This window comes from Camelus ferus, chromosome 22 (genome assembly GCF_009834535.1).
Source record: "Camelus ferus isolate YT-003-E chromosome 22, BCGSAC_Cfer_1.0, whole genome shotgun sequence".
Lineage (NCBI taxonomy): Eukaryota > Metazoa > Chordata > Mammalia > Artiodactyla > Camelidae > Camelus > Camelus ferus.
In genome coordinates, this window is record NC_045717.1 from 22,686,321 (window position 1) to 22,713,965 (window position 27,645).

General features: G+C 40.4%; 1 protein-coding gene across 1 annotated transcript; it reads right to left on the minus strand.

The window, feature by feature from the left end:
* Positions 1 to 956: 956 nt before the first annotated feature.
* LOC102510736 (adhesion G protein-coupled receptor E3-like) lies at positions 957 to 20,445 on the minus strand. Its single transcript, XM_032466376.1, is given in 11 exon segments — positions 957 to 1,605; positions 2,765 to 2,860; positions 6,845 to 7,025; positions 9,298 to 9,389; positions 10,372 to 10,438; positions 11,318 to 11,538; positions 11,540 to 11,554; positions 12,938 to 13,132; positions 15,139 to 15,303; positions 16,574 to 16,768; positions 20,323 to 20,445. Coding segments are annotated over 11 exon segments (1,392 nt in total). The 3' UTR covers positions 957 to 1,563.
* Positions 20,446 to 27,645: the final 7,200 nt, after the last annotated feature.

A 27,645-nucleotide genomic window follows, 5' to 3' on the forward strand; every position in this document is an offset into this window, starting at 1 on the left:
ATGGACCAAAGCTCTCTGCATCACCTGTCCTGTGCTTTCTCCTCCCCCCACCCCCGAACCATCCATCGTTTATTTCTTCGCTTCTCGCTGACTTTGCTATTTCCAACGGAGGAGGTGGGGAAGAGAGTTTTTAACATTTTGCTGTTTTTTTCTTTTTAGTCTTCCCTTTTCAAGGCTGGAAGCTCAGTGAGACAGACCTGTCCATCCCTGCCTGCTGTCTGGGCAGCAGCGGGGAGGCAAGGGAAGTCCTTTTTGAAACAAAGTGTTATTCAGTTCTTAACCAAGTTACAGATTTTTGATTTCAACAGCAGCCTGCGTTTCTGATGAGTCCTGAACAAATGTATAAACTCTTCTGCGCCAGACCTTTGACTGTGTTTTCAAGCGCTGTGATGTGGGATGGATGCTGGTAACACTCATATATTGGGGTTTCTGTTTAACCCTTTCAGGACAGAACTGCAGAGAAGGTGCACAAGACACTGTAAAGAGGAAACTGTGGGGTGGGGTAGGGGAGGAGTACACGGGAAATCTTTGTGCTTTCAACTCAGCTTTTCTGTAAATCTAGAACTGCTCTGAAAAGACACGTTTTAATGATTTTTTTTCCCCAAATCTGGTAGCCATTGGCTACATGTCACTACTGAGCATTCAAAACGTGGCTAGTCCAACTATGGAGAACAGTATGGAGGTTCCTTACAAAACTAAAAATAGAGTTACCAGATAATCTAGCAATCCCAATCCTGGGCACATATCTGGAGAAAACTCTACTTTGAAAAGACACATGCACCGCAATGTTCACAGCAGCACTATTTACAATAGCCAGGATGCAGAAGCAACCTAAATGTCCATCAACAGATGACTGGATAAAGAAGATGTGGTGTATTTATACAATGGAGTACTACTCAGCCATAAAAATTAATAAAATAATGCCATAAGAATGTTCATAGCAACTTTATTTATGATAGAAAAAATGGAAATAACTCAAATGTACATGAGCAGGAGAATAGATAAACAAATTGCAAGACATAATAGTGTGAAATACTACCCAGCAAATAAAAGGATCAGACTAACAATATATGCATGAAATGGATGAATTGCAAAAAAAAAAAAAAAATCACGATGAGCAAAACATAGCAGATACCAGGAGGACATACCTGTGAATTTCCATGTCTATGGACTTAAAGGATTGGCAAAACTAATCTACTGTGATAAAAATCAGAAGAGTGACTGCTTCAGGGGTGGAAGATGGGATAAACGATTGAACTTTCAGGGGTGATGCAAACATTCTATATCTTGATTTGCTTGATAAGATGGATAGTTATCCAAGTATATACATTTGAAAACTCATCAAAATGTATGTGTTAAGATCTATATGTTTGCGTGTAAAATACTTTAATTGAAAACGTAAGGGCTGTAAGCGAAGCAAGGCACAAAATATCATTCAACCAAAGCATACGTTCTGCCAACAATTCTCCTGGACCATGAAGCGGTTCTCATGGATGTTTGAGTAACACGACTGATTCTTTCTCCAGGATGGTTGGGATGATGACACAGAGTGGCCTGAAATTTTCAGTCTGAAGTATTGCTTCTTTTCCCCCTAAAATTGGATGTCTTTTCCATCAAGGAGCCATACGTGAGTTTGTGGGAGAGACATAAAGAGAATTAATGTTGAAATATTCAGTAAAGTCATTTTTAGAAATCATTCATTGGGAATTTCCTGGCAAAAGGATGAGATTCATTTTAACGTGCGGATCCCAGGTAAAGTCTGAGGGTCTTTCTTCCAGGCTTAATGTTCTTAAGTTTGCTTTTTGTATCTCAGAAAGTCAAAGATTGGAGAGTAAGGATAAGATGATGGGGTCTGGTCCTCTCATCTCACCAATAAGGAGGCTGACCTCAAAGTCATACCAAATTCACTGCAGAAGTAGCACTGAAACCTAGGTCTCCTGCTCTGAAATCTCATCTAAACCCATCAATATAACCCTTCCTTCATTTTTCCCATCATCATTATCAAATAAAAGAAGCGGCTTGTAACATCTTATCTCTTTCTTCATGTACTATTTTGCGTATACCAATCCTTAAATTATGCTCTTTCAAACATCAGTGTTCCACAAAGTGTAAAGACGTTTTCAACAGGAAAAAAAAAGTTTGACAAATACTTTGGGAAAGTCCAGAATCCCATGGACCCTTTGGAGGATTACAAAATGTGTGCATGGTTTTGGCTCATAGGAAACCATAATAAAACACCTGTTTGGCAACCTTGTAGAACTCATGAACCAATCTCATGTAACCAAGGAAGACTTTCATTCATGTTTCTATAACTCCAAGATTTGGACTCACATAGAACCATATTCTAGAAAAGCAAAATAATTCGGTGTGCAGACAGTGTAGTACCATCCCCCCACGTAGGGGCGCTCACAGTCAGGTGGGAGATACTCAGCTGAGACAGAAATGCTAACAGGTTCCTCTACCAAGAATCACTGTGTGACTCCATCACTATCGGGGTGGCAGACCCAGCTGCAGGCAGGAGAGAGCATCTCCAACTAGGAAACAGCATGGTGGGGGGGAGGGTACATACAGCTCAGGGGCAGAGCGCCTGCTTAGCATGCACGAGGTCCTGGGTTCAATCCCCAGTGCCGCCATTGAAACAAACAAACAAACAAACAAATAAATAAAAGCCTAATTACCCCCACCACACACAAATAAACAAAAGAAATTTAGAAAAATAAACACAAAAAAGAAACCGCACGGACGGGGAGAGGGATCGCCTTACCACGTGGGTGTGGGCGGTGGAGCTGGACAGGACGTAGCTATCGGATTCGGGCACTTTACTCATCATCCTAAACCACTTGGCATACTCCTCTCTCACCTGAAAAAGATTGTAACTGAAAATCTTGCCTTTAAATGCTTTCCTGCTATAGGCACGAAGACTACAAAAGGATGCTACCAAAAAATAGGGCTTTTTTTCCTCCATTAATCTTTGCCAATGGTTCATATAGGCTATATTCAAGAGTTTTATCCAAGAGTGGGTAAGAGATATTATTTGTGCATTATTTACGCTAACGATCACACAGCACTGATGTATGACTAAGAACCTGAGCACTTTTCTGTAACCACTGAGAATTGCGACCTCCTCTTAACAGAGCAACCTCAAATGACAAGATAAATAATTTAGTAATTAAATGAAAATCAATACATTTTCAAATCTTGCTTAGTAGAAACACTGACCTGGAAGTTGAGATCCAATTTTTCTTTTTGGTGGGGGGGAGGTGATTAGGTTCATTTATTTATTTACCTACTTCTTTTGGTGGAGGTACTGGGGACTGAACCCAGGACCCCGTGCATGCTAGGCACGCACTCTACCACCGAGCTATACCCTCCTCCCTGAGATCTGATTTTTTAATCTCTTTCTTTCTGGGTCTTATTGAACTTGGTCAAATGGATAGCCATGATGGATATTCAACCTTAATTTATGCCTCTACCTAATGACATTATGGGTTTAACTCCTTAACTTTTCAGAGGAAGAATTCTTTCTATGCACAGAGCCCAGTACACAGCAGACATCCATCGTTTAGCTGAACAGATATTGAATACGTGTGAATTGGGATTCTTTGTTGATTTTAGTCTCTCATTGCGCAGGCGTATTCCTTCATTCAACGCATGTGCGCTAATGGATTTTGAGTATTGTGCTCAGCAGAGATCCCGAAGGGGGTTCACAAATAAGCCACTTTGGCACATGGATAATTTTGAGCTCAAGACAACTGAGAATCAATAAATGCAAGAAGATTTCTCTGCCCTCCCCTCATTTGCCTAAAACGGGGGCATAAATTTCCCTTTGTGAAGGAGAGATATTTTCCTCCCATCTCCTGTACCAGGAGGACAGAGTGACCCCCGTCACTGGAGATAAGGCACCAGCGCCAAGATGAGTAGGATGTATGGAGTCTGTGCTTGGATTTTTGGGAGCACAAATGGTAGGATGTCTCTATGGAATGATTTTCACCGAGTTTGACCAAGTTGCTTACCTGACCAGTCTTACGTTTCCTTTGTAAAACGACGTTAATGTTTCCAGTCCTTTCAGTTGTTAGGAGAAAGACATGCTCAGAATATTATCAGAGTATTGTTTAAAAAAATTTTTTTGGTAAAAATGTTAGCTTCAGAAAAATGAGTCTCATTTAAGGAAGACCTACTCTGTTTTCTTCATACAAGATGGAGAGTAAAAAAAAAAATAAAATGCAAATGAAGTCTTTAAAAAGAAAAAACTAAATGAGAAATGCAAATAAATGCAAATTTTAGGTCTTAGGCTTAAACCTTGACGCTGATAAAATATACGACAGAGGTTAGGCTCAGAGTCCTTTTCTGTCTCTGAATCCAGCAAATCACTAGAAACTCATCTGAATGGGGTTATAGATTTCAACACAAATCAATGCAAGCATATTAATTTCTGGCAGATTTTCTGGAGCCAATAGCCACCAGCCAATCTCTCAGAGCAACCCTGGTAACTTAATAGCTCTTTCTAAATGGCTGCTGAGATAACAAAATTAAAATGTCACATAAAACCATACCTAATGCGTATTCTAGGTCTTCTTCGTGGTGGGTCGTATTAATCCATAGGGAGATATGGTGTTTGGGAAAAAGGAAACATCCTATGGATTTGTGGTACAGAGAATAATGACCCCCACATCTAAGAGTCAATCCACATCTTAATTCACTTAACATAGGAATATGTTGCCTTCCACGGCAATGGGTCTTGGCAGATGGGATTAAGTGAAGGCTCTTGAGATGGGGAGATTATCGTGAATGATCTGGGTGAGACAATATATTCTCAGGGGTCCTGATTAGGGAAAGAATGGGCAGGAGCATCAGAGAAGTAGACGAGAAGAGAGAAGCAGAGGACAGAGAGATACGATAGCCAGCTTTGAAGGAAGAGGCCATGAGCCAGGGGATGCAGGCAGCTGCTAGATACCAGAGGAGGCAAGGGAACAGATTTTCCCTGAGAGCCTCTAGAAGAAACACAGACCTGCGACACATAGACTGTAGTCCAGTGAGAGTTCTGCCCTCCAGAGTTTTAAGATAATACATTTGTATTATTTAAGCCAGTTAGTATGCAGTGACTTATTATAGCAGCACTAGGAAATGAATGCAATTATGTTCCCTGATACATATATAGAAAATACATTTGTTAGGTTTGTAGAGATATGATCTGTAACTTAAAATTCAGTAGCAATATAATCTTGTTAAGCTAGCGAGTCTAGGAGAATATGTCCTGTCTACCCAGACATTTGGAAAACCAGGAGAGAGAAGCGTAGATAGTGGCAGGTTTATATGTTTATGTGTTTGTACTCATTAGAGACAAGCCAAGAACATAACTGAAGTTTGATCAAGTGCAGAAAGTTGCTGAGACCAAATTGTATGAACCCCCTCCTCTTAGTGACATGATAATGAAAAAAGACACACGCAAAATAAATCATCAGTAGAGGCAGAGGAAACCATGGTCTCTCTTGGAAGGAAGTGTGTGTGGGGAACAAAGGATGAGGTCACATGGGAAGTGACTTATCTTGTAAAGAACATGGTATAAAATAAATTCTCAAGACTTAACATCTCAAGGACAACAACAAACTGAAAAAAAGTATCAGTAACTTATCAAAGACAAAGAGCTTGTGTCTTTAACATGTAAAGAGCTCCTAGAAATCAAGAGGACAAAGGGCCAACACCAATAGAAAAATGATGAAGAGGAAAGAAATGACCTTTAAATATGTGAAAAGATAAACAAGATCATTCATAGTAAGAGGAATCACTGATACATGATATAATATTTTATATGTTTCTATATAATATTTTATATTATCTCATCTGTCAGTGTACTTTTAGTTTGCATTTCTCTATTTCTCTTTGGTTGTTCAAAGCTTGGATGAAACCCTCCATTGGTGCTTCTGGAGGAAAACAAGGATTTTTTTCCCCCACCTTAACAGAGGCACTGGGGATTGAACCCCAGACCTCATGCACACCAAGCACATGCTCTACCACTTACTTACACACCCAACCCCTGAAAACAAGGATTCTTACTCATTACTAGTCAAAATGCAAAATTATACATCCCCTATGGAGCGAAACTTAGCTATAGCTACCTATTTATCTGGTCCAAATGCAATGCAATATCACTGCTTAAAAAGTCTTATGTGGTCCAGCCAACGCTGACATCTGGACCGTCACCCCACCACTCTGTCCTATGCTCACAGCACTGCCCTTCTTTGGGTTCTGGAACTCTTACAAGTTTCCACACCAGCTTTCCTTCCCTTCTTTGCCTGGCTGACTCCCACCCACCTTAAGCCCCTCGCTCTCAAGTCTAAAGAAGCCTCACGTGGTTGTCTAATGTTGCCTACATTTTTCCCCATGGTGCAAATCACAGATGGTAATTCAATGTCTGCTTATGCTCTGTCTTGTTTCTGATTTCTTCCCTCTTCAGGAAGCAGCCACTGCATCCTCTCAAAGCCAGGTTTGTAATAATCATTAAAATATAATTTGGATATTAAGAAATGGAAACCATTGTCCCCCAAACCTTTGTGTTGTTACTTTCAGACCCCATATTTCTGACCCAGGGAGGATGAACGGGAAAGCTACCATCCAATCCCCACTGCATTTTCATGTATCGGGAAACTGGAAACTTGGAAAACAGAGGCATGAACTCCCTAGACTCAGTGGAGAATAGGAGGAATGGGAAAAATGGGAACAGGCCATCAGTTATGTAGGCGACAGAAAGGAGGGCTCGAATGTGGGAGAGGAGGATGAGCCGTGTGAGCAACGGGAAGGGACTGTAGCGGGGAGCTGGGGAGAAGACTGTGGCGGTTCACGTTACCTGCTGACTGAGGAGGCAGTGGACCACGAAGATGTAGACCCCCTGCAGGACGTTGATGATGGTGAAAGCATAGGCAATGACCGACCTGAATGGTTCCTCTATAAGCTCAACAAGAAGGAAGCCCAGACACCAGGAGCATCCCAAGAGGAAGAGCTGAGCAATGGCTTTAAACGTCAGCATCCTGGTAACACCAAGAAGGAGAGTCACCAACCTCTTCACCTTCTCCCCTGAGTAGTCTGTTGTCCTGCCTTCAGGTACCCATCTGCCTTTCCCTACAATTACTGGTGAGCTCTTCTCAAGCTGGGATGGACTTGGAGAAACTCTGGTGGTGTGTACAATATTTATTTGGCTGTCCCTTTAAATGTGAAAACTCTTATAATAAATGATCATGTGTTTCTTCCTTGGGTCTATTCCTCTAATGTGAATGTTTGCAACTGGAATGGTGTCTAATCAGGACTTAAAAATTTGTGGCAAGACACATAAAGTTTATCACAACTATATTAAAATGCAGTTCAGAAGCACTAAGAACATCCACACTGTTATCCCACCACCACCACTTCCCATCGACAGAGCTTTTTTCAACCTGCAAAACCAAAACTTTGCTCCCAGTAGACAATAACTTTCCATTTCTCTCTCCCTCCAGCCCCTGGCAACAACAATTCTACGTTCTGTCTCTCTGAATTTTCTCATTAATCTTAAGGGTTCAAATATACATTTAAAAAAATTGAAGTATAGTCAATTTACAATGTTGTGTTAGTTTCTGGGGTACAGCATAGTGATTCAGTCATAAATACATACATATATATTCCTTTTCATATTCTTTTTCATCATGGGCTATTCTAAGATACTGAATATAGTTCCCTGTGCTGTACAGTAGAACCTTGTTGGTTATCTATTTTATATATAGTAATTTGTATCTGCAAATCCCAAGCTCCCAATTTAACCCTTCCCACCCACTTCCCCACTGGTAACCATAAGTTTGTTTTCTATGTCTGTGAGTCTGTCTCTGTTTTGTAAATAAGTTTGTTTGTGTCATTTTTTCAGATTCCCCATGTAAGTGATACCATACAGTATTTTTCTTTCTCTACTTGCTTACTTCACTTAGTATGACAATCTCCAGGCCCATCCATATTGCTGCAAATGGCATTCTTTTATTCTTTTTTATGGCTGAGTAGTATTCCATGGTATAAATATGCCATAACTTATTTATCCAATCATCTGTTGATGGACGTTTAGGTTGTTTCCATGTCCTGGCCATTGTAAACAGTGCTGCTGTGAACATTGGGGTGCATGTATCTTTTCAAATTAGAGTTTGCTCCAGATATATGCCCAGGAATGGGATTGCTGGACCATGTGGCAAGTCTATCATTAGTTTTTTTAAGGAATCTCCATACTGTTTTCCATAGTGGCTGCAGCAATTTACATTCCCACCAGCAGTGTAGGAGGGTTCCCTTTTGTCCACACTCTCTCCAGCATTTATTATTTGTCAAATACACATGATTTTAGGGTTGATCCTCTTTTAATACTGGTTCCTGACATATCAGCCAACTCTCTATAAATGACTGTTTATGTGGTTGCATTTAATTGTATCCTTAAATAAGGTCCAATAATTGTTGCCTTGTTATTTAAAGCAGGGTTTAGTACATTTTTGTGCAAAGGGCCAGATAGGAAATTATTTTCAGCTGTGTGAGCCACAGGGTCCCTGTCTCAACTACTCAATTCTATCATTGTAGTGGGAAAACATCCATAGATTAACTCTCCATAAATACATGTGGCAGTTTTCCAATTCAGCTTTCTTATGGACACTGAAACTTGATTGGCATATAACTTTCCCATGTCACTAAATATTCTGCTTTTGATTTTTACCAACCATTTGAGAAGCACAGAAGTCATTCTTAGTTTAAAGGCTGTGCAAAAACAGACAGAGGGCCAGATCTGGTCCATGAACTGTAGTTTGCTAGACCTGGATTTCAAGGAATATAGAGGAAAAAGGAAGAATCCTTATGTAGAGTGGAAATCATCCTCTAACATAGGTTGTTGTCACCCTTAAATGTATTCAACCTCCATCTGTTTAGTGGGATAAATGTATTTACTTCATAGGCTTATATTTTTTGGCTGTGTCTGTGAACATCCTGTGCTTTATCTCAGTGTACTTATTTTTCTGGTACTCAGTTACAGTGTGTCAGTTTCTGGTGTACAGCATCATGTTTCAGGCATTCATGTGCATACATATGTTTGCTTCATAGGCTTCTAATACAGTGTCTGATGCATACAGTAGGTGTTCAGTAACACTTCCCTCCCTTCTCCTATTCCCACCTACACTCATCTCCATCCCCAGACACACACTCAGTTTCATGGATATCTGGAAAATCCATGTTGCAGTAGTGTCAGAAAAAAATCCTAGAGAAATGCAACTCATGCTAAGCCCGTCTAACTATCGAAAACTGTCTTACCTTGTGCTTTGTATCTTGGACACATCTCTATTGAGGGAAGAAAGTCGATCTCTCAAAATCCATAGGGTTATCAAATAGAAGATTAAGTTTATCTGAAAGGAAAAAAAAACACATAAAACACAAACAGCTGTGGACAAATACCTACAGTCGGTATAGAGAGTGGGTATGGGAAAGGTGTGAGGTTTTTAGTTAGAAGATGTTGAAACTCATTTCAGTGGCTTGTGGATATTATATGATACTGCTAAGCACTCCTGGAAGTCCACAAAAGAACTATGAATGGATGATCAGGTGGTCCAGGGACAATGCAATGTGATGTCTCCATCAATTCCTTTCCTTGGGCACATGGGTCACAGGCAGACATCTCCAGGCTCATTTCAGATAGCCTGGAGCACGTGGCTGAATTCCAGTGAGTGGGATGTTGGTGGCAGTGATGTATGCCTGAGGTCTACACAGTCTTCCAGCTCTCTTCCCCTCCAGCAACAACCCAGGAGGCCACGTGTCAGAATAAGAGAGCCACAAAATTAAAGGGGAAGAGCCTCCTGATCCACAGTGGACTTTGCAAGAACAGACACACAAACACTTGTGGTGTTAAGTCACTGAGTAGTCAGGACTTATTTGTTGCTGCAGCATGTTTTAGCCTATACTGACTAATCATCAGACTTTATCCTAACAGTAGAACAAGCACAAAGATGGAAGAAAATTTAAGGACATGAGTGGTATCTCCTCCAGATCACGTTAAACTGATTATACAAACAATGGTCTTTTCTCACATCAACTCATTCACTTATTCAAGAAAGATTTATTAAGTACATGAGATATGCTAGGTACTAGAGAGACAGGGCTGATTTCCTCTCTATACATCAGCATTTAAATAGGCTCAAAGATCTTTTTAAATCAACCAGTCAATATGCTCAAATGTCAGCAATTAAAAGGAAACAAATGACTGTTAAGATAGTACCTGTTTTGATCTTCAAATTAAGTTGAACACTACAAACTACGCACACATACTGTATACACATTTAGTGCCCATAGCACGTGTACACACACACACACACACACATACTACAAACCTACCAGGATGACTACCGATATGGGTCCTATGAAACTCAGGATAAATCCTTTTTGTAGGTTGATCCAGCAACTGATAAAAACCAAACAAACGATATTAGTAGCACTTAAAAAGGTAATGTGATAAAATAAATGATATGTAATAGATAATATTTATAGAGCATTTGCACTGTGTCTAAGTATGATGAAGTGGATACTATCATTATCTTTATTTCAAAGATAAGAAAACCCAGAAAAGAATTTAACTAACTTCCCCCAGAGTCATCAGGCTAGTGAGTGAGGGACCTTGAACATGAAACCAGGCAATCAAGCCCAGAATTCATGCTCTTCCAAGTTTATTGTCTGTGTTCCTTTAGACCAGTCATTCACCCTGTTTCTAAACCTCACTTAGCCTACAAAATAAATAGGAGTATTTTCCCCTGTAGCTGTTTCATGAAAGATAAGATTCCTTCCCTCCCTCCCCCCTTCCTCCCACCCTCCTCATCGTCGGCTTCTTCTCTTTCGTTCTTTCTTCTCTTTCTGTCTTTCGTCACTTCCTTCTTTCGTATTTCGCATTAAGTACTTCATAAGTGCCGTTAATTCATTACGTCCTTCCTACTATCATCAGTATTCCTTCCTTTCTTCTTTCTTTCTTTATTCTTTCTATTTATTCTTTCTGCTTTCTTTTCTTCTTTCTTTCTTTCTTGTCTTTCTTTCTTTCTGTAGGTGGTGGGGGATGAAACCCAGGACTCACGCATGAGCTCTACCACTGAGCTTTTACCCTCCTCCCTGGAGAGAGATGAGAAATGGTGTCTATGAAACACTTCACACGGGGGCTGGAAGAGTAAATGGTGAGCATGTTTATTATCAACCTGAGGCAGGATGAGCTCAACTTTCCCTTTCTGCCTCACTGTCACACGGAGACGGCTGTGTCCACATGGTCCCATCAGCATGAGTTCAGCGTCGTACTCACTGCAAAGGTGTGCCGTATCCACGGGGATTGACCCCTGCAGACACAGCCACAATCACTGCTGGGATCCCGTAGCCAACAGGGTACATGAACCTCTTCTTGAATCTGCCTGCGCTGGTGTAGTTGACCACCTTGAGGTTCCTGACGGTGAGGAAGAGATGGAGCCCTTCGAGAAACATCCAGGTGAAGGAGGCCAAGTAGAGGTAGTGCAGCACACCTGCAAGTGACGGAGCACAGCACCTGGAGGGGAGGGGCGGGGAGAGGAGAGCCCCTGGAGCGTTTGATGGGCACGGCCGTCCCAGCATCCGCTAGTCACTAAGGCTGCCTCTGGACACACTGAGTGGGAGGTGTTGCTAAGCATGTGCTTCTTTTATTTAGAGTCTGGCCCTCAGATGGATTGGAGGGAGCCCCTTGATCTGTTTCCATGCCTCAGGCAGGGTGTCATTGAGGCCACGGAAGAAACATGAAAATGAATCATGTTTCAAGTTCAGTGAGGGGGGGAGGGGAGAAAGAAAAACGCTATCATATGACATGACATCACTTATATGTGGAATCTTAAAAAAAAAAGACACAAATGAACTGCAACATAGAAACAGACTCACAGACATAGGAAACAAACTTGTTACCAGGGGAAAAGGGGTGGGAAGGGATAAATTGGGAGTTTGAGATTTGCAGATACTAACTACTATATATAAAATAGATAAACAAGTTTCTACTGTACAGTACAGGGAACTATATTCAATATCTTGTAGTAACCTAGAAAGAAAAAGAATATAAAAGGGAATATATGTCTGCACATGTGTGATTGAAACATTATGCTGTACACCAGAAATTGACCCAACACTGTAAACTGACTATACTTCAACTAAAAAAAAAGTGAGAGAGAAGTGAGAGAGAGAAAGTGTGTAAGGGTAACTACAATGCAATTAAACATTCTGTGTGGCAACAGATTTAGCAAAAAGAAAAAAAATGGGTTGTGGTGATGGGCACACGGCTCTGTGAATATATTGAAAGCCGCTGATATGTACTGTTTTTAAAGGGCAAATTAGATAGGTGTGAATTATATCTCAATATGAGGTGGGAAGCCCCATAAAAAAGACCAGCAGGACCCCCAGGAAGGGCCACTACTCTCCTGCTGTCACCATCTGGTTCCCTGGCCCAGCGGCTTTATCTCACTTTTTGCCTCTGAAACAGCTTACTTCTAGGAAAGTGGAACTTGCCCCTAAAAATCTTGGTTCCCTGAGCTAACTCCTGATTGGTCCATTTCTCTCACTCCTCATTGGTTCATTTCTACAAAGCTTGTTCCTAATTAGTCACTTTTATTATACTTTATTTGCATATGATTTTACAAAATGTCAGCAAAGTCTAGACTGGTAGCCTATAAAAGCTTGTGTAAACCTGCAGACGGGGTCCAGAGCTTGGAGTGTTAACTCTTCTGGGCCCGCTGGCGTAATAAACCTGAGTTCTCTAACTCTCCACGTGCTGCTTGGTCTCTGGCCCGGATCCAGGTTGCTGTTACAACTGAGCTGTAACACCGAGCTGTAACACTGAGCTGTAACAGACTTTTCTGCAACACATAAAGCTGTTTTTTAAAGAAGAAAGAGTTTTGGCTACTTCTCCTACCTTGGGCTCCGTCCGGTCGATGCCTGTGAGGAAGAGGAGGTGGGCCAGGAAGAGACAGATGGAGAGATGCAGGTGCAGGGAGGTGCTGGTGTTCTGGATGGGCCGGCACAGGAGGAAGGTGAGGGCTGCCAGGAGGAGGCACAGCAGAGAGAGGCTGAGCCCCACGTAGGTGATCACAGTTAGCACAGGATCCTCCTGGATCCAGCAGAAGAAAAGAGATTCCAACTCAGTTTTGTTTGGGATGCTGTGGTCACTAACAACCCAGGTTAGCAATTGCATCGCCTAGTAGGAATGTCCTCCTGAGAGACCGAACACACAGACAACGGCCAGACCATAGATAAAAAGAGAACTCTGACCCACAGCCTGCAGCCACGTGCCCAGGAAACCAAACCCCTTAGCTGCAATGAACAAGCCAGCAAGCCAGCCTGCTGTGTGCTAGACAGGCAGGAATCCAGGGGGCTCTCTCTAGTGACAATTCAGGACGTCCAGCAATAACTTCCAGAACAATTGGCTCCAAATGGCCAAGACTTGATTAGTAACTGACAATTCTGCTCAATTTTGTTCCCACTTTCAACTTGGACCGACCAGAGAAAACAAAAAGTACTTCCTTAACCAATCACATAGGATGCCGCACTTCCAGATAGCCTGCCTTCAGCTTCACCGGTCCATCAACCTCCAATCAGGGCACGCCTGAAGCTGTCCCTTCTTTCCACTATAAATTTCCCCTAGGCTTCGACTTGCCTTTGAGTCTCTGCCAAAACACAAGCGATGGTGACAGACTTCCTTGCTATAGCAAGCTCAGAATGCAGTCTGTTTTTTTCTCATTTGGTTCATCTTGCACATGCCCAAGACAGAATGTCAATGAGCAGAAAACATACCAGCATTCGCTTCCTCCCTGGACATCTGCCTCTCCTTTATCCTTGCTGTCTTTGTCCTCCTCATTTTGCCCACGAATATCTTTCCAGTTGGAATCGGTACACATCTGATGACATGTGCAACCTTCAAGCAGATTCATTATTTATCATCCACGTAAGGAAAACCCCTGCCGAATACGAATTCCCCAGTGTGCTGATGGCTTGAAAAGATAAAAAGATAATTCAAGGCAGTGAGTACAAGGGAGAGGTGAAGACGGGAGTTTTCAGAGTAAGTTTTATTGCTGAGTGAAGGACAAGTGAGAAGGTGGCCGTCTGAAGGGCAAGGACATTAACATAGGAGTACAGATTTGCATAAGGGGCGGGGCTAGCTTTCCATTTCATTCCAATTTTTAAGCGTTTTGGATAACCTCCTTAAGGAGCTTGTGCTTCTTCAAAAATTGGAAATTTCAACCAGTTGGAAACGAAGCCTTAGTAGCACTGCAACAACTGAATAAAATTGGGAATAAAAGAAAATTTAACTCTAATTCACTCTACACATAAAAATAAATTTGAGGTGGGGGTGTGGGACACAGCTCAGTGGTGGAGTGTGCGCTTAGCATGCAAGAGGTCCCGGATTCAATCCGCAGTACCTCCATTAAAGGATAAATACATTTTAAAAAATTAACAAAAACAAATTTCAGGTGAACGTTGAAAATAGAAAGAGAGGGTTCTATGATGGTTAAGATGTAGAAAGTCACAACAGAACATGGCTCCCATCGTAACAATGAGAAAACCGACAAAATCATTAACTTTTCTCAAGTCCATCAGAAAGTTGCATCTACACAGCAAACAAGCGATATTATTCAAGATCCTCCAAGGAGAGAGGAGACAGATGAACTATTTCACTTCCGACAGATCACAGAGGGAAGCGGTCATTGTTCCAGGAGCGAGTGTGAAGGAATCTACCAGCATTTCACCAAATTCCAAAAGGCTGGTGGAATCACCGAATTCCATCAGTTTTGAGTGACTGGGTTCCCAGACACAAGGGGTGCTGCTCTCGCTCACAAGCTCTTCCCCATGAAAGCACATGAAAAGATGCTCCACACCGTTAGTCATCAAAGAAACACAAACTCAAACCACAGAGATACCATACACACTCCTGAAAGGGCTATATTTTCTAATAAGAAAAAAGAGACAATTTTTAAAGTAAGACCAAAAAAGGAAGAAGAAAAGAGAAGGGGCTACACAAATATCATTCTTTTTTAAGATACAGTCGCCTGTCCCACCCAGCCCAACACCATTCTGCAGGGGAGCCAATCTCAGCGTTAAGTGCGTTTATACACATACCGTCAGCACCACCGAGGCCATGAGAATTGCAAAGGTGGACAGGTGGCTGCAGCTGCAAATGGTTTGAGTTCCGTTGTAAAAGATGGCGTGGCATCCTTCATTAGACCAGCCCAATGAGATGTCATTCCAGTAGACACAGAGAGGCTTTTTGCTTTCCCCTGTCAACTGGAAAGAGAATTGCTCATTCATGAGACACCATCATTTAAAATCAGAAACTTCCCACAATTTGCAACAGTCAAGATGTGGAAGTAACCCAAGTGCCCATCAACAGACAATTGGCGGGGGAGAGTACAGCTCAGTGTAGAGCACATGCTTAGCATGCAGGATGTCATGGGTTCGATCCTCAGCACCTCCATTAAATAAAAATAATAACAATAAATAAACCTAATTACCCTCTCAAAAAACAAAAACATGGCTTAAGAAGAAGAAATGTGTGTGTGTGCATATATATACAACGTATATATACATATATCTACAAAGGAATATTACTCAGCTATAAAATAGAATGAAATACTGCCACTTGAAACAACACAAATGGACCTAGAGAAGACTCTACTGAGAACACTATACTTAGGGGAATAAGTCAGACAGAGGAAGGCAAATATTCTATGCTATCACTTACATGTGGAATCCAAAAAAGAAATGAATGTATATACAAAACAGAAGCAAACTCACAGACTTAGAAAACAAATTTATGATTACCAAAGGGCAGAGGGAAGGGGAGGGACAAATGCGGGGTATAGGATTAACAGATACAAACTAATATATATAAAATAGATAAGAAACAAAGATTTACTGTATAGTACAGGGAACCATACCCAATATCTTGTAATAACCAATAGTGAAATATAATCTGCAAAAACACAGAATCACTATGCTGCACAGCTGAAACGAACACAATATTGTGAATCAATGATACAGCAATAAATTTAAAATTTTAAAAAGTAATCAAACCCAAATCAAACCAGAAACTTCCACTCGAGGTCTTTACCATCATGAATGATGATAATATTTTCTGACTTTTGATAGGTACTCTACTGCCAGGATGCAAATGTGTCTTTTTCCTTCACTTTCCTGGACGTTTATAGTTCAAGCGGTAGAGCACATGCTTAGCATACACAAAGGTCCTGGGTTCAATCCCCAGTACCTCCTCCAAAAATAAATAAGTAAACCTAGTTACCTCCTCCCTAAAAAATACGGCTACAGGATATACAGCTTCTCAGTCTGTTGAAAGAATGGCTTTCATCATGCAAATGTTTGTGGAGTAGCCATTAACCAAGCACCGGCTGTATTTCCAGCCTCCACGCGCAGTCCTCTGGCAGACCAGCTCAGGCAGAAAGCACCGACTGTGAAAAACAACACTTTCCCACCCTTGGGCTTACAGGTGTGATCATAAGAAACGTCTTGGTGCACAAGCAGCTTGGTAACTGCCCACCTGTGTGTGCAGAAAAGTGAAGTTCACGGGGGTGGCCAGGGAGCAGGTCTTCCGGCACCCCGTCGTGCTGCTGACCACCTTGGAATTCAGCTGAAAGCGATCCACCTTTTCATCGAGAATTAGGTTTTCCTTAGATACAAACGAGCTGTCTAAGAAGGACTCGATAGACTTGTAAGAAATAAAGGCCACAGGCACCTGAAATGAAACAAGGAACCCATCAGCCTATGGAGGAAGTGGGGGACGGTCTAGCCAAAGTTAAGGGTTTATCTGGCAAGTCTCTTAGGAGTCAAACACAAAATGTAGGATTCTTTTTTTTTTTTTTAATTGAAGAATAGTCAATTACAGTGTGTCAACTTCTGGTGTACAGAATGTAGGATTCTGAATCCTACTTTATTAGACCATAAATCCGTATAAAACAGATTGGGGGAGATTCTGAAGTCTTGCCATTTCCAAGTTGCTAAGTCCCCTCTGCTCATAGCAGCACTATTTACAATAGCCAAATATAGACGCAACCCAAGGGTCCACCCACAGATGAATGGATAAAGAAGATGTGATCTCTCATATGTGGAATCTAAAAAAAAAAGGATACAAATTCTATTTGCAGACTGAAACAGACTCACAGACATAAAAAACAAACTATGGTTACCAAAGGGAAAGGGGTGGGGAGGGATAAATTAGGGGTTGGGGAATAACAGACACACGTTACTATACATAAAATAGATAAACACCAAGACCTACCATGCAGCACAGGGAACTATATTCAATTTCTTGTAATAACATGTAATGGAAAAGAATCTGAAAATAAAATCTGCATGTATGTGTACGTACAACTGAAGCACTTTGCTGTACACCTGAAACTGAATCAACTCCACTTCAATAAAATTTTTAAAATCGCCCCCAAAAGATGTGATATACATATATACGTGTGTGTGTGTGTGTGTGTGTGTGTGTGTGTGTGTGTGTGTGTATGTATATATCTCCTACTGTATTCTTAACAAAATACTAATCAGAACTCCAACTAGATTAATTCAAACATCCACCCCAGCTGTAAAGGAAAAAATATCTTAATAAAGTGCCTCCAATACTTCCTTTCATTAGTGTAACTTTTTGCTATAAATATTCTCTTAAAAAATTCTTTTTGTAAATAGTATGCCAAAATAAATGAGACGACTTGCTGTCTGAATGTACTAAGCACTGAGTTACTTTTAAGCCACTGCAAGAAATTGATAAACTCCATTTATAAAATCTAAATATAAATTTATATGTACTTATATAGAAATATTACTCAGCCATAAAAAGAGAATGAAGCCTTGCCATTCACAGCAGCATGGGTGGAGCTGGAGGGTATTAGGCCAAGTGAAATGAGTCAGACAGAGGAAGAAAAATAGTGTAAAATTTCGCTTATAGGCAGAATCCAAAAAACAAAGAAATGAACAAACAAAACAAAACAGAAACACAGTTTTAGACCCAGAGAATAAACAGGTGGCTGCCAGAGGGGAAAGGGGAAGGGAGACACACAAAACAGGTGAAGAGGATTAAGAGGTACAAACTTCCAGCTGCAAAATGTGTAAGTCCTGGGGATAAAATGTACACGAGGGGAATATAGTCAGTAAATTGTAACAACTTTGTATGGTAACGGATCATAACTTGTTTTATTGTGGTGACCATTCATAATGTATAAAAATATCGAATCACTATGTTGTACACTTGAAATTAACAGAATATTGTATGTTAATCATAACTCAATAAAAACAGTAAATTTCCCTTCCCTCCAATTCTAGAGACTTCTAGAGAATGTGAGAAATTTCTGTTACCCTCCATTCCTCCTCCAGTGATGGAGGTGCAGGCAATGTCCATCGACTCCTTTTCAGTCTTTAATTTAAACATCTCATTTTCTGTTCTGCAGCCATTCTTGATGGTCAGTGTTTTGATAACTAAAAAAAAACCCAAACAAAACAGAGAGTCAATGTGACTATTGGATATCTTTGTAATCAGTTATTTAAAAATATAATCTCATTGTCGATCTCATTAAAAAATGATGAGAGTTGGAGGTTCAACTAAAAACTGGAGCTTGGGTGATGGAATTAGAGTGGACACCTGAGAGTGCTGGCTTACTTGGGGACCCAGTCTCTCATTGGAAGGAACAAATTCAATATGGTGGGGCTGGCATGACCCCCTGTCATCTTTTCTAAACATGAGACTGTTGGGGAGAAGCTGGAATGCTTGTGCACTGTAGGCTGGAATGCAAAATGGTGTAGCCCCTGTGGAAGAGTATGACGGTTCCTCAAAAAGTTAAAAATAGAATTACCATATGATTCGGCAATCCCACTACTCAATCCAAAAGGATGGAAATCAAGATATTAAAGAGATCTGTGCAAGCCCACGTTCACTGCAGCATTATTCACAGCAGCCATGATATGGACACAGCCTAAACACCCCTTGACAGATGAATGGATAATGTGGCATATACACGCGGTGGAATATTATTTACCCTTAGAAAGGAAGGACATTTTGCCATGTGTGACAACATGGATGAACCTGGATGGCGTTACACCAAGTGAAGTAAACCAGCCACCAAAGAAAAAATATCGCATGATTCCACTTATACAAGGAATCTAAAATAGTCACCAAGAAACGGAGAGCAGAATGGTGGTTTCCAGGGGTCGGGTGGGCAGGTGCCTGGGGAGATGGGGCTCAGTGTGTGTGTAGTTTCAGTGATGCAGGATGAGTGAGTTCTGGAGCGGTGCTGTACGATGTTGCACCTATCGTTAATACTGTACTTAAAATTCTGTTAAGAGGGTAAACCTCATGCTAAGTGTTCCTACCACTATAAAAATGCAAAAAAGAATGTAGACTAATGGAAGCAGCTTGGAGAAACATACGCTATGAGGTTATTTATGGAAATTTACAAGCACCCATAGGTAGCACCAGTTACTCCGGGAACACAAATGTGTAATAAAAAATACAAACGCACAGACTCAAGGGACGCAAAATTGCTACTACATGCCTTCGAGAAGGAAGAAAAGAGCATAGGGTGGAGCGAGGGGAAAAGTATTCTGAATTATTCTATAGCCTTCTACTTCGTATATAGAAAATACTGTAGTTAAATACTGTACAAGGCACAACATTCACTCATCCTGGGGGAGATAAAATCTGTTGTTATTTTGTTCTCTGACATTCCCTGGGATATTTTTAACCTAAAAAAGCAGGATGTTGTCTTCTAATTGATGACAGCACCATATTTTTTTTTTGTGTCCATGTATTTAGCCATTCATTCATTCATTGGAAAATTACTAAACACTTTCAGGCATCAGGCACTTTATCAGGCACTGTTTAGTCCCTCCCCCCATGGAAACACCTGTCAGCTCTAAAAGCCCAGAATGCTTTATCCCTCAATGTATCCTTGATAAAGATGTGTCCATGACAACCGTACGGTGACTCTTAGACTAAAAGGGACAGTACATACAGCCACAAAAGAGTCATTTTGAAAATAAGTTAGACTTGAATGATGTTTCAGCAGGATGAACTTCTAAGCCTCCTCCAACACAAACTTAGGATTCTAGAGAGAAACAGGATATTTTGCACCAAGTACACACAGGGATCTCGCCAGTGTAAGAACAGAGAAGGCTGTTTCATGCCAGTCGTGGCTTTTGAATTTTATCTCCACCAGCATTTCCTGAACCCAAATTAAATTTAAATGCCAGCCTGAGGATGGATAACCATAGCTTACCCACGAATGGCAACGCTACCCTCTGTATCCCCTCTGTGGACTGGTTGAGGGCAGATTCGTACGCCGCCAGCTGGACTCTGTGAAGATACTGCGTCGCTAAAAGGGCAGTTTCTTTTCTGTTTTTCAAAGATGACTGGGTCATGATGTTGTTGATGTGGCCAATAGAATTAGCTATTTCCTGCCATAAAAAAATCAAGTGTACAGACACAGAAAATAAACTTCTGGTTATCCAAGGGGAAAGCGGAAGGCAGGGATAAATTAGGGGTTTCGGATTAGCAGGTACAAACTATTAGAGATAAAGTAGATAAACAACAGGGTTCTACTGTACAGCACAGGGAACTATATTCAATAGCATAATAACTTACAATGAAAAAGAAGATCAAAAAGAATATATATGTGTATAACTGAATCACTGTGCTGAACACCAGAAATTAACACATTGTAAACCAACTATACTTCAATTAAAAAATTATGTATATAAATGTATAACTGAATCTCTCTGCTGTACTCCAGAACCTAGCACTACATTGTAAATCAACAATACTTCAATTTTAAAAAATCATGTGTACAATGTGAAAAAAAATAGTATGTTTTGGCTCAGTTCAACTGACAAGTTTTATTTCAGAAGCTCACATTGAAAAAAATAGTGAGTGTGAAAAATGCCTATTCTTTTGGAAGAAATGGTAGAAGGAAATAGACTACAGATCCAATTTTCCAAATCTTTTTATATACATTTAAAAATTTTTAATTTTAATTTTTAAACTTTAAAAAATTTTAATTAAAACACTTGGGGGGGGGGCGAATAGACCGTTTCTGAAAGCTTAGATAACTGCAACCTTTCTCTGGGGCGACTTCCGTTTCCTAACAGCGGAAGAAGGGGATGAGATGTAGGCGACGGCTTAGGAGCAAGGTGTGAACGTTTACACACGGCAGGAAGGGACTCGGACCTTGTACAGTCATCCCCTTCCAGTGTGAAGTAATTGAGCATTTTAAATCCACCTGTCCTAGATTTTGCCTCTATCTTGTTTCGCCTTTGTGTTTCTTCTTCATTTCCCTGCGTTTGTACTTTCTCTTTCGGCTTTCTGGTAAACCCCAGGGGGACACGCTCAATCGTCATCCAGTATGGAAAGACGTTTATTTTCAGAGAAGAACTAGGAAGGGAGCGCTCTATGGCCAATAGAACTGAGGCAGAAATCTACACGTGGGGATTGCACTTCTCCCGCGATGGGAAGACAGAAGGGAAAAAGGACTGGTCCCACCTACCTGATCGTCAGTTCCCTCAGGGTACTGGAGGATGGAAAAGATGGAGAATTATCTAGCGTGAGACAACATTAACCAAAACTGGGAACGATTTCAAACCTGTAAAGAAATTGTAGCATTTCTATGTTCAAATACATCTTTTATCTTCATTGAACCGGAGGAAGTCGTCTGGCTGATACGCTGGTCCTTAGTGGTGTCCGAAAAGGAAAGAGTACGAACATTTCATCAGTTTTCATTAAGCTAAAAGCATCCAGAGATTGTTCTTAAATTCATATAGGCTTTATGAAAACAGTTGGTCCTGGTGGAGAAATACTCTGGTGTACGTGTGAATGCAAGACTGCAAAATTAAAAATAACTTAAGGGAATTTAACGTGATAAGCAAAGGGTTTGGGAGTATAAACACATGCACACGATGTAAATAGATTTCAATAAATTGTTTTAGGACAAGTAGATGTTCATTTGCAAAAGGTAAATTAGTTCAGTAACTACCTCATTATCCCCAAAAGTAATTTCTGGAAAGCTAATGTCTAGATATAATATAATCCCCGGAGGGGAGGGTATAACTCAGGGGTACAGTGCACGCTTCGCAGTCCTGGGTTCAATCCCTAGTACCTCTGTTTAAAAATATCTACAATAAATGTATATAATAAGATATATATAATAAAATCCCAACTATCAGACTAGTCTCTGTTTTCTCACTGAGAAAATTGAAACAAATTAAAATTGGAGGAGGGGCAATTCAAATATCTCAATGCTGGGGGATGGAGGTAAAAAGATCTAATGCCTTTCATAATAATCAATATGTTAAAATTTATTTGTATTTTTATAAAAATATTTTAATATGTTCATATTTCTCTATAATATTTGTATGCAAAATATAATAATTTAGAAATGTTTTTCCACTCTCAGTTTTAATAAAAACAATCTTCATAAGCATAATGATCTTTACTCTTGGCTGTGACTAGAGACACACTATTTTCCAAAAGCACGCGGTCACCTAAACAGCCTAAAAGGCAGCATTTTTAAGTCCCATATGATGTTGAGCTTGGACAATTTAGGCCAAACTACAAATAACTTTTAATGAAGCAAAGGCTTGGATTTTTAAAAATTCATCTTATGGGTGTATGTCCTGATTTCCCTAATATCTTGGTGTAACATATGTTTATTCTGTAAGTCACATTTTAAAGATTTGCTTATAATAACACACAGCAACTTGCAACAGTGAAATTATATCCACCATAAGGATGTTTAAATTGTAGGGGTGCCTGGGGTTGCCTCTTTTTAAATAATTAATCCTGTACAAAACTAGTGTTGACTCAGGACATTTAGTGGCTCCGATCTATTCTCAAATAATACTTTGTTGCTCAAAATGGAAGCAATTGATAAAGCACAAAATATGGAAGGTATATGAGAGGATGTAAAAATATTAAGTATCAGGAAACTTTTTTTCCCCCAGAGATCACTTTTTTATGTGTATATGTGGGGGAAGATGCTTTGAACCCTTGTTTTGTATTTCATACTTAGAGAGTATTTTATTTGTAATTATTGCTTCCTTCCACATACTGATGGTGTGCATCATACACACATTTATAAGATGTAAGCTTACCGGTTGGCTATAGTCTCTTGAAAATGTATCTTGGCTCAGGGTAGAGGAAGTAGGGTTGATTCCTATAAATAGAATGAGAGAGCAGAAAAAAAAAAAGAGAGAGAGAGAGAGAGATGTTTCTTCATGGTCTGAAATTGTGACTTTACCTTAAGAGATGGAAAATTCTCCCCAACTTCCCTCCCAACTTTCTTTCCAAATGGGATTCCTGCTTCTCAGTCATGCCTGCTGGTCGCCCTATGTTTGTTTATTTTTAAAAATTAAAGTATAGTCTATTTACAATATTATATTAGTTTCAAGTGCACAATGTAGTGATTCAATATTTTTATAGATTATACTCCATTTAAAGTTATTACAAAATATTGGCTATATTCGTTGTGCTATACAATATATCCTTGTAGCTTATTTATTTTATATATAGTAGTTTGTGTCTCTTAATCTCCTACCCCTATCTTGGTCCCCTTTTCCCTCTCCCCACTTGTAGACACTAGTTTGTTCTGTATATCTGTGAGTCTGTTTCTGTTTTGTTATATACATTCATTTGTTTCATTTTTTAGATTTCACATATAAGTGCTAACAGAGCATTTGTCTTCCTCTGACTTATTTCTCTAAGCATAACATCCTCCAAGTCCATCTATGTTATTGCAAAAGGCAAAACTTTGTTATTTTTTATGGCTGACTAGTACTCCATTGTGTAAATATATCACATTTTCTTTATGCATTCATCTGTTGATGGACACTTAGGTTGCTTCCATATCTTGGCTATTGTAAATAATGCTGCTATGAACACTGAGGTGCATATGTCTTTTTGAATTAGTGTTTTTGGTTTTTTTTTTTTTCCAGATATATACCCAGGAGTGTAATTGCTGGGTCATATGGTAACTCTACTTTTACTTCTTTGAGAACCCTCCATGTTTTCCATGGGGCTGCACCAATTTACATTCCCACCAAGAGTATGAGGGTTCCCTTTTCTCCACATCCTTGCCAACATTTGTTATTTGTGTTCTTTTGATGATAGCCATTTTGAAAGGTGTGAGGTGATACCTCATTGTGGTTTTGATTTGCATTTCCCTGATGATTAGTGATGTTGAGCATCTTTCCATGTGCCTGTTGGCCATCTGTATGTCCTCTTTGGAAGAACATCTATTCAGGTGTTCGGCCCATTTTTTAACTGGGTTGCTCCATCTTTGGATTTTTCAATAGGAGTCAGGATGACAAGTTAAAATACATCATTGGCAGCCACTAGGGGGAGTCATTGGTGTTACTGTAACAGGAGCTGCGTGTCTGGAAGGGAGTCGTGCTGTTAGGAAGCCAACAGTGTATAGTTAACAATGTGATTTTATCAACAATAATATTATGAGTTCATTCATTTTATCTTGACAATGATTTTTAGAATCAGATGACAAGTTTAAAAAAATGCAATTTGTTGTATGTCCCTTCTGTTACCTGTCTAACATGTTGCAGTCAGCAAAATTTGCCTCCCTCCAAGATGTCCGAGTTCTAATTTCCAGAACCCAGGACTATAGTATCTTACGTGGCAAAAGGGACTTTTCGGAGGTGATTAGGTTGGTGTTGTGATGTGGGAAGATTATCCAGATTATCCAGATGGATCCAATATTAATACCCTGACACAGGGATTTTAAGAGTGGTAACACTTCCTGGTAGGAATCCGAGGGAGAGATGACTAGGGAGGAATGGCCAGACGGATGCAGCACTGCTGATTCTGAAGATGAAGGAAGAGGCTGTGAGCCAAGGAATGTGGGGAATAAACAAGGAAATGGATTCTTCCCTAGAGACTCAGGGAAGGAACTCAGCCCTGTAGATATCTTGATTTTAGCTCAGTGAGACTCATTTCAGACTTCCACGTGATTTCTTACAGCCCTCAGTAAAATAAGACGTTTGTGTTGTTTCAAGCAATGAGAGGTCTGGTAATTTGCTATGCAAGCAACAGGAAAATCATGCTTATGTACTGGGGATGAAAAACATTGCCTGCCATGTCAGTAAACAAAGGACGCTGCAGACATCAATTGTCAGCCACTACTGCCACCTCTGACCGTGAGCCAGAGGGAACTCAGGATGGTGACAAGCAGGCAGCCCGGCCTCTGCCACCATCCCCAACAGCGCACCCAGACGGAACCCAGGGTGGGAAAGAACAGGGAAAGATACTGGCCTTAGATAGTGGAGGTGCACGTCAAAGGAATCATTTCAAATGAGCCCAGACTCTTGCATCTTTCCATACACAGAAAAGGGCTAAATTCTTCAACTTGACATAGTCTGGTTTTCTTTAATTAACAGCAATCTTTTGATGTTTCAACTACCTGCTCTTTGCTCCTCCCCTGCTTCTTTAGAGGAGTCTTTTAGAGTGTGATCTGAGAGGCAGCATTCCAGGCTTAAGTCCTCAGAAATTCCCCTTGCAGAAAGCTAACTCTCAGCTTTTAGGCTGTGCTTCTCCACCCCGCCCCAGTCGACAATACTAACCAAATTGTTAAAATAAATATTTAATAATCTTGGCCTATGTAGTTACTAAAGTTGGGTTTTTACCTCAGGTTTTAACGTTCATACCTCTTTCAATCTTTCATAGTTGGGAAAGAGATTTCTCAGGATAAGATTTATTTTAACTCAGACCCATGTAGGGGTGTTTGTATATTGCAACATAAGAAGTAATAATAGCGAAAATGCTATGAAAAGGAAAATTTAATGACAGGAAAACAACAGGAGGACACTTATTTTTTCCTAGCACAGGAAATTAAGGAGGAGAAGAAAAAGACACTGTAAGCAACGTATAGCCTAAAAATTTAGGCGTGATTTAGATAAAAACAGAAAGTCTGCTTTTTCAGTTGCTGTTTTCAAGCTAGCTCAATGCCTCTGTTTATTTGGTCTTTCCTATGAAAATACTCTTGTTTTATTTCACTATAATTCATAGAGGTCATGGTTGCATTGATCTTCTTATATATTATAGAGAAAGAAAACTTTGATGGCTCTAGTTAGACAGGCACACAGTGATCTGGGCAGGGCTCAGCTGGGCAGTTATTCTGGTCTGAGTTGGGCTTGTCTGCTATCAACCGACCTGGACTCACTTATGAATATCTAAGAAATTGGCAGGTTGCCTGAGTGTTGCCTGATTTCAGATGGCCTCACTCATACACCTAGTGATTGGCTATGTGCTCCAGTGATGGAGGTCATGTGTCATAAGGGTGTTTTTTTAAAACTCCATCTATGTGTCTATATCTATATCTATACACACACACATACATAACATGCATCAAATAACAATGTTTCAGAACTGAAGAACTTAAAGGTTATTAGAGTAACTGAAGTCAAATTCATAGTGATGAGTTTTCTGTTTGTTGGTTTGTTTTCGTTTCTTTGTTTTGCTCAACTCTTTTTTTAGGAAAATTTTCACCTGAAGGAGTCGTTGAATCTGCCCTGCAAGTTCCAGGGCCAGTAAACCGATTCTTCCCATCCATTGACACAAATCCAGGTTTGCAGACACAAAAGTATCTTCCTGGGACATTCTTGCAAGTGGCTGTAGGTGGGCACAAGGTGGAGTTCTTACATTCATCCTTATCTGTGGCAGGAAAGAGATGAAAAAGGGATCAATGACAGCGCTCTGAGGCGTCTCTCTAATCTGCATTCACATGCTTGTGGCATGTCCACCTCACACCAGTCACAGTCCTATGTATGTCTGGGGTGATCAATTCACTTTAATTTGCTCAAGCCTGTCTTGGTATAAAGTGGAATGTTCTGCATCCAGAAATCCACGAAGTACCAGCCAAACCAAGACTGTCAGCCACTAACAGCACAGTGAACAGGATAATCAGCATTTATTTTCTAATGTTGGAGGCTCACCGTGAGGACAGGGACAAGGAGTCCCTGTTAATGAAGGGCAACTACCAGAAAGGAAGATCAAAAAGCAGAAGGCAGAAGAGAGTGAATGAGTAGAGATTTTTAGAGAGCAAGTTTAGAAAAGGTCTATCTGGAGAGGTGACACTTAAGACAAAATGTAAGGGGATAAGAAAACACTGTACAAGAAATTCCCAGACAAAAGGAACAGTGATGCAAGAGTCAGGATGCAGAACGGAGCACGCCTGTGCAGAAGAATTAAGGCTTTAGGGATGAGTCCCTGCTTTCTGTGTCCTGATCACAGGTGGTAGGCTTGTGTTTAAGAGTGTAAGATGGTTGCAGGAGCTGGCTACAATGCTTAAGAATTACAAGAGTTCTTCAAGGCACAGGTAGGAAGATATAAGTCATACACCTTGACGTTCATCTATGTCTGGGAAGGAGGAAAAACATGGTCATCAGTTCTGAGACTCACCAGCTTGAATCAAATACAAGGGATCTACAGAGGTCACTGGTTGTGTGAGCCTCCCATGATTTCTGTAGCAATTCAAATGTATTATCTTGTTGTCTGAGAGGTCAGAATTCCAACATAGATCTCACAGGGCAATCATCAAGGTGTCAATTGGGCTGCATTCCTTC